This window comes from Heptranchias perlo, chromosome 29 (genome assembly GCF_035084215.1).
Source record: "Heptranchias perlo isolate sHepPer1 chromosome 29, sHepPer1.hap1, whole genome shotgun sequence".
In the NCBI taxonomy this organism is placed as follows: Eukaryota; Metazoa; Chordata; class Chondrichthyes; order Hexanchiformes; family Hexanchidae; genus Heptranchias; species Heptranchias perlo.
The window spans coordinates 19,943,036-19,955,197 of record NC_090353.1 but is presented as its reverse complement, the minus strand read 5'-3'; the positions used below and the strand labels follow the sequence as shown (position 1 = coordinate 19,955,197).

Here is a 12,162-nt window from a genome sequence, read left to right as displayed (position 1 = left end):
TCAGCTAAAATAATTCAGCAGAGCATCTTATGGCTTTGTCACTTGACATTCTGCTGCTGTTGCAACATGGATAAGTTATATTACTGAGTAATTTGCATCATATCTAGAGGTTGGAAATACATAGCAAGTTGTCTCTCATGCATAATTCATGGTATGTTTTTTCAAGTTTTATGTTTGCCACAATAATGAGATCAGTTGCTTTCACAGCAACAACAGAGGCATCCACTGCAAGTACACAGACCTCCACCGCAGCACCGACCTCTATATCAGCTCCAGCCTCAACAAGTACAACAGTACCGACAACTGCAGACAGCTCCTCTCAAACAGTGACAATTGAATCAACAGCAATCTCAACCACACCACTCACTTCAACAAGTGGTGAGTATACCAGCACACTTTTATCAGCAGTTTAATTCTGATTCCATTCAATCTCATGCAAGTTTAGAAACATACTCGAGCAATAACAACAAAATATTATTGTGGTTTGTTGTCAGCTACAGTTGTGCTGCGAAGAATCACGTGCAATTGTCAGTTGACACTCTGATGCTGTTGCAACATGGATATGTTATATTTGTAACTAATTTACATTCTCTATCGGTATGAAAAATAAACAGAGCAGTTTGTCTTAAATGCATAATTCATAGTATGTTTTTTCAAGTTTTATGTTTGCCACAATAATGAGATCAGTTACTTTCACAGCAACAACAGAAGCATCCACTGCAAGTACACAGACCTCCACCGCAGCACCGACCTCTATATCAACTCCCGCCTCAACAAGTACAACAGTATCGACAACTGCAGAGAGCACCTCACAAACATTGACAATTGAATCAACAGCAATATCAACCACACCACTCACTTCAACAAGTGGTGAGTATACCAGCACACTTTTATCAGCAGTTTAATTCTGATTCCATTCAATCTAATGCAAGTTTAGAAACATACTCGAGCAATAATAACAAAATATTATTGTAGAATGTTGTCAGCTACAATAATTCAGCAGAGAATCTTATGGCTTTGTCACTTGACATTCTGCTGCTGTTGCAACATGAATATGTTATATTACTCAGTAATTTGCATTATATCTAGAGGTTAAAAATACAAAGCAATTTGTCTCTGCACAATTCATAGTATGTTTTTTCAAGTTTTATGTTTGCCACAATAATGAGATCAGTTACTTTCACAGCAACAACAGAAGCATCCACTGCAAGTACACAGACCTCCACCGCAGCAATGACCTCTACATCAGCTCCCACCTCAACAAGTACAACAGTACCGACAACTGCAGAGAGCACCTCTCAAACAGTGACAATTGAATCAACAGCAATCTTAACCACACCACTCACTTCAACAAGTGGTGAGTATACCAGCACACTTTTATCAGCGGTGCAATTCTGATTCCGTTCAATCTAATTCAAGTTTAGAAACATACTCGAGCAATAACAACAAAATATTATTGTAGAATGTTGTCAGCTAAAATAATTCAGCAGAGAATCTTATGGCTTTGTCACTTGACATTCTGCTGCTGTTGCAACATGGATAAGTTATATTACTCAGTAATTTGCATTATATCCAGAGGTTAAAAATACAAAGCAATTTGTCTCCGCATAATTCATAATATGTTTTTTCAAGTTTTATGTTTGCCACAATAATGAGATCAGTTGCTTTCACAGCAACAACAGAAGCATCCACTGCAAGTACACAGACCTCCAACGCAGCACCGACCTCTATATCAGCTCCAGCCTCAACAAGTACAACAGTACCGACAACTGCAGAGAGCTCCTCTCAAACAGTGACAATTGAATCAACAGCAATCTCAACCACACCACTCACTTCAACAAGTGGTGAGCATACCAGCACACTTTTATCAGCAGTTTAATTCTGATTCCATTCAATCTAATGCAAGTTTAGAAACATACTCGAGCAATAACAACAAAATATTATTGTGGTTTGTTGTCAGCTACAGTTGTGCTGCGAAGAATCACGTGCAATTGTCAGTTGACACTCTGATGCTGTTGCTGCATGGATATGTTATATTTGTAACTAATTTACATTCTCTATAGGTATGAAAAATAAACAGAGCAGTTTGTCTTAAATGCATAATTCATAGTATGTTTTTTCAAGTTTTATGTTTGCCACAATAATGAGATCAGTTACTTTCACAGCAACAACAGAAGCATCCACTGCAATTACACAGACCTCCACCGCAGCAGCGACCTCAACATCAGCTCCCACCTCAACAAGTACAACAGCACCGACAACTGCAGAGAGCTCCTCTCAAACAGTGACAATTGAATCAATTGCAATCTCAACCACACCACTCACTTCATCAAGTGGTGAGTATACCAGCACACTTTTATCAGCAGTTTAATTCTGATTCCATTCAATCTAATGCAAGTTTAGAAACAAACTCGAGCAATAATAACAAAATATTATTGTGGTTTGTTGTCAGCTACAATAATTCAGCAGAGAATCTTATGGCTTTGTCACTTGACATTCTGCTGCTGTTGCAACATGAATATGTTATATTACTCAGTAATTTGCATTATATCTAGAGGTTAAAAATACAAAGCAATTTGTCTCTGCATAATTCATAGTATGTTTTTTCAAGTTTTATGTTTGCCACAATAATGAGATCAGTTACTTTCACAGCAACAACAGAAGCATCCACTGCAAGTACACAGACCTCCACCGCAGCACCGACCTCTGTATCAGCTCCAGCCTCAACAAGTACAACAGTACCTACAACTGCAGAGAGCACCTCACAAACATTGACAATTGAATCAACAGCAATATCAACCACACCACTCACTTCAACAAGTGGTGAGTATACCAGCACACTTTTATCAGCAGTTTAATTCTGATTCCATTCAATCGAATGCAAGTTTGGAAACATACTCGAGCAATAATAACAAAATATTATTGTGGTTTGTTGTCAGCTACAATAATTCAGCAGAGAATCTTATGGCTTTGTCACTTGATATTTTGCTGTTGGTCCAACATGGATATGTTATATCACTGAGTAATTTGCATCATATCTGGAGGATGGAAATACAAAGCAAATTGTCTCTCATGCATAATTCATGGTATGTTTTTTCAAGTTTTATGTTTGCCACAATAATGAGATCAGTTACTTTCACAGCAACAACAGAAGCATCCACTGCAAGTGCACAGACCTCCACTGCAGTAGCAACCTCCACATCAGCTCCCGCCGCAACAATTACAACAGTACCAACAACCACAGAAAGCACGACTCAAGCTTCGACAAGTGAATCAACGACAATCTCATCAACACAACTCACTTCAACAACAAGTGGTGTGTAGACTAGTGCACCCTTATGAACCGTTTCATTCTGATTCCATTCTCTCCAATGCAAGTTTGCAAATATGCTTCAGCAAAAAGTAACAAAATATTGTTGTTGTGTGTTGTCAGCTGCAATAGTGCTGTGAAGAATCACGTCCAATTATCAGTTAACAATCTGCTGCTGTTGCAACATGAATATGTTATATTACTCAGTAATTTGCATTGTATCTAGGTGTTAAAAATACAGAGCAATTTGTCCTTAATGTATAATTCAGTGTGTTCTACCAAATTTTATGTTTGCCTCAATAATGAGATCAGTTCCTTTCACAGCAACAACAGAAGCATCCACTGCAAGTACACAGACCTCCACCGCAGCAATGACCTCGACATCAGCTCCCGCCTCAACAAGTACAACAGTCCCGACAACTACAGAGAGCACCTCTCAAACAGTGACAATTGAATCAACAGCAATCTTAACCACACCACTCACTTCAACAAGTGGTCAGTATACCAGCACACTTTTATCAGCAGTTTAATTCTGATTCCATTCAATCTAATGCAAGTTTAGAAACATACTCGAGCAATAACAACAAAATATTATTGTGGTTTGTTGTCAGCTACAGTTGTGCTGCGAAGAATCACGTGCAATTGTCAGTTGACACTCTGATGCTGTTGCAACATGGATATGTTATATTTGTAACTAATTTACATTCTCTATAGGTATGAAAAATAAACAGAGCAGTTTGTCTTAAATGCATAATTCATAGTATGTTTTTTCAAGTTTTATGTTTGCCACAATAATGAGATCAGTTACTTTCACAGCAACAACAGAAGCATCCACTGCAATTACACAGACCTCCACCGCAGCAGCGACCTTTATATCAGCTCCAGCCTCAACAAGTACAACAGTACCGACAACTGCAGAGAGCTCCTCTCAAACAGTGACAATTGAATCAATTGCAATCTCAACCACACCACTCACTTCAACAAGTGGTGAGTATACCAGCACACTTTTATCAGCAGTTTAATTCTGATTCCATTCAATCTAATGCAAGTTTAGAAACAAACTCGAGCAATAATAACAAAATATTATTGTGGTTTGTTGTCAGCTACAATAATTCAGCAGAGAATCTTATGGCTTTATCACTTGACATTCTGCTGCTGTTGCAACATGAATATGTTATATTACTCAGTAATTTGCATCATAGCTAGAGGTTAAAAATACAAAGCAATTTGTCTCTGCACAATTCATAGTATGTTTTTTCAAGTTTTATGTTTGCCACAATAATGAGATCAGTTACTTTCACAGCAACAACAGAAGCATCCACTGCAAGTACACAGACCTCCACCGCAGCACCGACCTCTGTATCAGCTCCAGCCTCAACAAGTACAACAGTACCTACAACTGCAGAGAGCACCTCACAAACAGTGACAATTGAATCAACAGCAATATCAACCACACCACTCACTTCAACAAGTGGTGAGTATACCAGCACACTTTTATCAGCAGTTTAATTCTAATTCCATTCAATCTAATGCAAGTTTAGAAACATACTCGAGCAATAATAACAAAATATTATTGTGGTTTGTTGTCAGCTACAATAATTCAGCAGAGAATCTTATGGCTTTGTCACTTGACATTTTGCTGTTGTTCCAACATGGATATGTTATATCACTGAGTAATTTGCATCATATCTCGAGGATGGAAATACATAGCAAGTTGTCTCTCATGCATAATTCATAGTATGTTTTTTCAAGTTTTATGTTTGCCACAATAATGAGATCAGTTACTTTCACAGCAACAACAGAAGCATCCACTGCAAGTACACAGACCTCCACTGCAGTAGCGACCTCTTCATCAGCTCCCGCCGCAACAATTACAACAGTACCAACAACCACAGAAAGCACGACTCAAGCTTCGACAAGTGAATCAACGACAATCTCATCAACACAACTCACTTCAACAACAAGTGGTGTGTAGACTAGTGCACCCTTATGAACCGTTTCATTCTGATTCCATTCTCTCCAAAGCAAGTTTGCAAATATGCTTCAGCAAAAAGTAACAAAATATTGTTGTTGTGTGTTGTCAGCTGCAATAGTGCTGTGAAGAATCACGTGCAATTATCAGTTGACAATCTGCTGCTGTTGCAACATGAATATGTTATATTACTCAGTAATTTGCATTGTATCTCGGTGTTAAAAATACAGAGCAATTTGTCCTTAATGTATAATTCAGTGTGTTCTACCAAATTTTATGTTTGCCTCAATAATGAGATCAGTTACTTTCACAGCAACAACAGAAGCATCCACTGCAAGTACAGAGACCTCCACTGCAGCAATGACCTCTGCATCAGCTCCCGCCTCAACAAGTACAACAGTCCCGACAACTGCAGAGAGCACCTCTCAAACAGTGACAATTGAATCAACAGCAATCTTAACCACACCACTCACTTCAACAAGTGGTCAGTATACCAGCACACTTTTATCAGCAGTTTAATTCTGATTCCATTCAATCTAATGCAAGTTTAGAAACATACTCGAGCAATAATAACAAAATATTATTGTGGTTTGTTGTCAGCTACAATAATTCAGCAGAGAATCTTATGGCTTTGTCACTTGACATTTTGCTGTTGTTCCAACATGGATATGTTATATTACTGAGTAATTTGCAACATATCTAGAGGTTGGAAATACATCGCAAGTTGTCTCTCATGCATAATTCATGGTATGTTTTTTCAAGTTTTATGTTTGCCACAATAATGAGATCAGTTACTTTCACAGCAACAACAGAAGCATCCACTGCAAGTACAGAGACCTCCACCGCAGCAATGACCTCGACATCAGCTCCCGCCTCAACAAGAACAACAGTCCCGACAACTGCAGAGAGCACCTCTCAAACATTGACAATTGAATCAACAGCAATCTCAACCACACCACTCACTTCAACAAGTGGTGAGTATACCAGCACACTTTTATCAGCGGTGCAATTCTGATTCCGTTCAATCTAATTCAAGTTTAGAAACATACTCGAGCAATAATAACAAAATATTATTGTCGAATGTTGTCAGCTAAAATAATTCAGCAGAGAATCTTATGGCTTTGTCACTTGACATTCTGCTGCTGTTGCAACATGGATAAGTTATATTACTGAGTAATTTGCATCATATCTAGAGGTTGGAAATACATAGCAAGTTGTCTCTCATGCATAATTCATAGTATGTTTTTTCAAGTTTTATGTTTGCCACAATAATGAGATCAGTTACTTTCACAGCAACAACAGAAGCATCCACTGCAAGTACACAGACCTCCACCGCAGCACCGACCTCGATATCAGCTCCAGCCTCAACAAGTACAACAGTACCGACAACTGCAGAGAGCACCTCACAAACATTGACAATTGAATCAACAGCAATCTCAACCACACCACTCACTTCTACAAGCGGTGAGTGTACCAGCATACTTTGATCAGTAGTTTAATTCAGATTCTGTTTAATCTAATGCAAGTTTAGAAACAAACTTGAGCAATAATTACAAAATATTATTGTCGTGTGTTGTCAGCTACAGTTGTGCTGCGAAGAATCACGTGCAATTGTCAGTTGACACTCTGCTGCTGTTGCAACATGGACATGTTATATTTGTAACTAATTTACATTCTATATAGGTATGAAAAATAAACAGAGCAGTTTGTCTTAAATGCATAATTCGGAGTATGTTGTTCCAAGTTTTATGTTTGCCTCAATAATAAGATCAATTACTTTCACAGCAACAACAGAAGTATCAACTACAAGTACACAGACCTCCGCTGCAGCACCGACCTCAACATCAGCTCCCGCCTCAACAAGTACAACAGTACCGACAACTGCAGAGAGCTCCTCTCAAACAGTGACAATTGAATCAACAGCAATATCAATCACACCACTCACTTCAACAAGTGGTGAGTATACCAGCACACTTTTACCAGCAGTTTAATTCTGATTCCATTCAATCTAATGCAAGGTTAGAAACATACTCGAGCAATAGTAACAAAATATTATTGTAGAATGTTGTCAGCTACAATAATTCAGCAGAGAATCTTATGGCTTTGTCACTTGACATTTTGCTGTTGTTCCAACATGGATATGTTATATTACTGAGTAATTTGCATCATATCTAGAGGATGGAAATACATCGCAAGTTGTCTCTCATGCATAATTCATGGTATGTTTTTTCAAGTTTTATGTTTGCCACAATAATGAGATCAGTTACTTTCACAGCAACAACAGAAGCATCCACTGCAAGTACACACACCTCCACTGCAGTAGCGACCTCTACATCAGCTCCCGCCTCAACAATTACAACAGTACCAACAACCACAGAAAGCACGACTCAAGCTTCGACAAGTGAATCAACGACAATCTCATCAACACAACTCACTTCCACAACAAGTGGTGTGTAGACTAGTGCACCCTTATGAACCGTTTCATTCTGATTCCTTTCTCTCTAATGCAAGTTTGCAAATATGCTTCAGCAAAAAGTAACAAAATATTGTTGTTGTGTGTTGTCAGCTGCAATAGTGCTGTGAAGAATCACATGCAATTATCAGTTGACAATCTGCTGCTGTTGCAACATGAATATATTATATTACTCAGTAATTTGCATTGTATCTAGGTATTAAAAATACAGAGCAATTTGTCCTAAATGTATAATTCAGTGTGTTCTACCAAATTTTATGTTTGCCTCAATAATGAGATCAGTTACTTTCACAGCAACAACAGAAGCATCAACTGCAAGTACAGAGACCTCCACCGCAGCAATGACCTCGACATCAGCTCCCGCCTCAACAAGTACAACAGTACCGACAACTGCAGAGAGCACCTCTCAAACAGTGACAATTGAATCAACAGCAATCTTAACCACACCACTCACTTCAACAAGTGGTGAGTATACCAGCACACTTTTATCAGCGGTGCAATTCTGATTCCGTTCAATCTAATGCAAGTTTAGAAACATACTCGAGCAATAATAACAAAATATTATTGTGGAATGTTGTCAGCTAAAATAATTCAGCAGAGAATCTTATGGCTTTGTCACTTGACATTCTGCTGCTGTTGCAACATGGATAAGTTATATTACTCAGTAATTTGCATTATATCTAGAGGTTAAAAATACAAAGCAATTTGTCTCTGCATAATTCATAGCATGTTTTTTCAAGTTTTATGTTTGCCACAATAATGAGATCAGTTACTTTCACAGCAACAACAGAAGCATCCACTGCAAGTACACAGACCTCCACCGCAGCACCGACCTCTATATCAGCTCCCGCCTCAACAAGTACAACAGTACCTACAACTGCAGAGAGCACCTCACAAACATTGACAATTGAATCAACAGCAATATCAACCACACCACTCACTTCAACAAGTGGTGAGTATACCAGCACACTTTTACCAGCAGTTTAATTCTGATTCCATTCAATCTAATGCAAGTTTAGAAACATACTCGAGCAATAACAACAAAATATTATTGTGGTTTGTTGTTAGCTACAGTTGTGCTGCGAAGAATCACGTGCAATTGTCAGTTGACACTCTGCTGCTGTTGCAACATGGATATGTTATATTTGTAACTAATTTACATTCTATATCGGTATGAAAAATAAATAGAGCAGTTTGTCTTAAATGCATAATTCATAGCATGTTTTTTCAAGTTTTATGTTTGCCACAATAATGAGATGAGTTACTTGCACAGCAATAACAGAAGCATCCACTGCAAGTACACAGACCTCCATTGCAGCAACGACCTCGAGATCAGCTCCCGCCTCAACAAGTACATTAGCACCAACAACTGCAGAGAACACCTCTGAAACATCGGCAATTGAATCAACAGCAATCTTAACCACACCACTCACTTCAACAAGTGGTGAGTATACCAGCACACTTTTATCAGCGGTGCAATTCTGATTCCATTCAATCTAATGCAAGTTTAGAAACATACTCGAGCAATAATACAAAATATTATTGTGGTTTGTTGTCAGCTACAATTGTGCTGCGAAGAATCACGTGCAATTGTCAGTTGACGCTCTGGTGCTGTTGCAACATGGATATGTTATATTACTCAGTAATTTGCATTCTATATCGGTTTTAAAAATACAGAGCAACTTATCTTAAATGCATAATTCGTAGTATGTTGTTCCAAGTTTTATGTTTGCCTCAACAATGACATCAGTTACTTTGACAGCAACAACAGAAGCATCCACTGCAAGTCCACAGACCTCCACCGCAGCACCGACCTCTATATCAGCTCCAGCCTCAACAAGTACAACAGTACCGACAACTGCAGAGAGCATCTCACAAACATTGACAATTGAATTAACAGCAATCTCAATAACACCACTCACTTCTACAAGCGGTGAGTGTACCAGCACACTTTGATCAGCAGTTTAATTCAGATTCTGTTTAATCTAATGCAAGTTTAGAAACATACTTGAGCAATAATAACAAAATATTATTGTCGTGTGTTGTCAGCTACAGTTGTGCTGCGAAGAATCATAGAATCATAGAAGTTACAACATGGAAACAGGCCCTTCGGCCCAACATGTCCATGTCGCCCAGTTTATACCACTAAGCTAGTCGCAATTTCCTGCACTTGGCCCATATCCCTCTATACCCATCTTACCCATGTAACTGTCCAAATGCTTTTTAAAAGACAAAATTGTACCCGCCTCTACTACTGCCTCTGGCAGCTCGTTCCAGACACTCACCACCCTTTGAGTGAAAAAATTGCCCCTCTGGACACTTTTTTATCTCTCCCCTCTCACCTTAAATCTATGCCCCCTCGTTCTCGACTCCCCTACCTTTGGGAAAAGATTTTGACTATGTACCTTATCTATGCCCCTCATTATTTTATAGACTTCTTTTAGATCACCCCTTAACCTCCTACTCTCCAGGGAAAAAAGTCCCAGTCTGTCTAACCTCTCCCTATAAGTCAAACCATCAAGTCCCGGTAGCATCCTAGTAAATCTTTTCTGCACTCTTTCTAGTTTAATAATATCCTTTCTATAATAGGGTGACCAGAACTGTACACAGTACTCCAAGTGTGGCCTCACCAATGCCCTGTACAACTTCAACAAGACATCCCAACTCCTGCATTCAATGTTCTGACCAATGAAAGCAAGCATGCCGAATGCCTTCTTCACCACCCTATCCACCTGTGACTCCACTTTCAAGGAGCTATGAACCTGTACTCCTAGATCTCTTTGTTCTATAACTCTCCCCAACGCCCTACCATTAACGGAGTAGGTCCTGGCCCGATTCGATCTACCAAAATGCATCACCTCACATTTATCTAAATTAAACTCCATCTGCCATTCATCGGCCCACTGGCCCAATTTATCAAGATCCCGTTGCAATCCTAGATAACCTTCTTCACTGTCCACAATGCCACCAATCTTGGTGTCATCTGCAAACTTACTAACCATGCCTCCTAAATTCTCATCCAAATCATTAATATAAATAACAAATAACAGCGGACCCAGCACCGATCCCTGAGGCACACCGCTGGACACAGGCATCCAGTTTGAAAAACAACCCTCTGCAACCACCCACTGTCTTCTGTCGTCAAGCCAATTTTGTATCCAATTGGCTACCTCACCTTGGATCCCATGAGATTTAACCTTATGTAACAACCTACCATGCGGTACCTTGTCAAAGGATTTGCTGAAGTCCATGTAGACCACGTCTACTGCACAGCCTTCATCTATCTTCTTGGTTACCCCTTCAAAAAACTCAATCAAATTCGTGAGACATGATTTTCCTCTCACAAAACCATGCTGACTGTTCCTAATTAGTCCCTGCCTCGCCAAATGCCTGTAGATCCTGTCCCTCAGAATACCCTCGAACAACTTACCCACTACAGATGTCAGGCTCACCGGTCTGTAGTTCCCAGGCTTTTCCCTGCCGCCCTTCATAAACAAAGGCACAACATTTGCTACCCTCCAATCTTCAGGCACCTCACCTGTAGCGGTGGATGATTCAAATATCTCTGCTAGGGGACCCGCAATTTCCTCCCGAACCTCCCATAATGTCCTGGGATACATTTCATCAGGTCCCGGAGATTTATCTACCTTGATGCGCGTTAAGACTTCCAGCACCTCCCTCTCTGTAATATGTACACTCCTCAAGACATCACTATTTATTTCCCCAAGTTCCCTAACATCCATGCCTTTCTCAACCGTAAATCACGTGCAATTGTCAGTTGACGCTCGGCTGCTATTGCAACATGGATATGTTATATTTGGAACTAATTTACATTCTATATTGGTATGAAAAATACAGAGAAGTTTGTCTTAAATGCATAATTCGTAGTATGTTGTTCCAAGTTTCATGTTTGCCTCAATAATAAGATCAATTACTTTCACAGCAACAACAGAAGCATCAACTACAAGTGCACAGACCTCCGCTGCAGCACCGACCTTTGTATCAGCTCCAGCCTCAACAAGTGCAACAGTCGCAGCAACTACACAGAGCACTTCTCAAACATTGACAATTGAATCAACAGCAATCTCAACCACACCACTCACTTCAACAAGTGGTCAGTATACCAGCACACTTTCATCAGCAGTTTAATTCGATTCCATTCAATCTAATGCAAGTTTAGAAACATACTCGAGCAATAATAACAAAATATTGTTGTGATTTGTTGTCAGCTACAATCATTCAGCAGAGAATCTTATGGCTTTGTCACTTGACATTTTGCTGTTGTTGCAACATGGATATGTTATATTACTCAGTAATTTGCATTATATCTAGAGGTTAAAAATACAAAGCAATTTGTCTCTGCATAATTCATAGTATGTTTTTTAAAGTTTTATGTTTGCCTCAATA

General features: G+C 39.2%; 1 protein-coding gene across 1 annotated transcript; it reads left to right on the top strand.

Annotated features, from left to right (window-relative positions):
• Window positions 1-677: 677 nt before the first annotated feature.
• On the top strand, window positions 678-8,261 carry LOC137299597 (mucin-2-like). Its single transcript, XM_067968455.1, has 15 exons — window positions 678-870; window positions 1,187-1,357; window positions 1,674-1,844; window positions 2,166-2,336; window positions 2,653-2,823; window positions 3,143-3,316; window positions 3,635-3,805; window positions 4,127-4,297; window positions 4,614-4,784; window positions 5,104-5,277; window positions 5,596-5,766; window positions 6,576-6,746; window positions 7,068-7,238; window positions 7,558-7,731; window positions 8,050-8,261. Exons 1-15 carry the CDS (start codon window positions 678-680, stop codon window positions 8,259-8,261), a joined length of 2,637 nt encoding a protein of 878 aa, XP_067824556.1.
• Window positions 8,262-12,162: the final 3,901 nt, after the last annotated feature.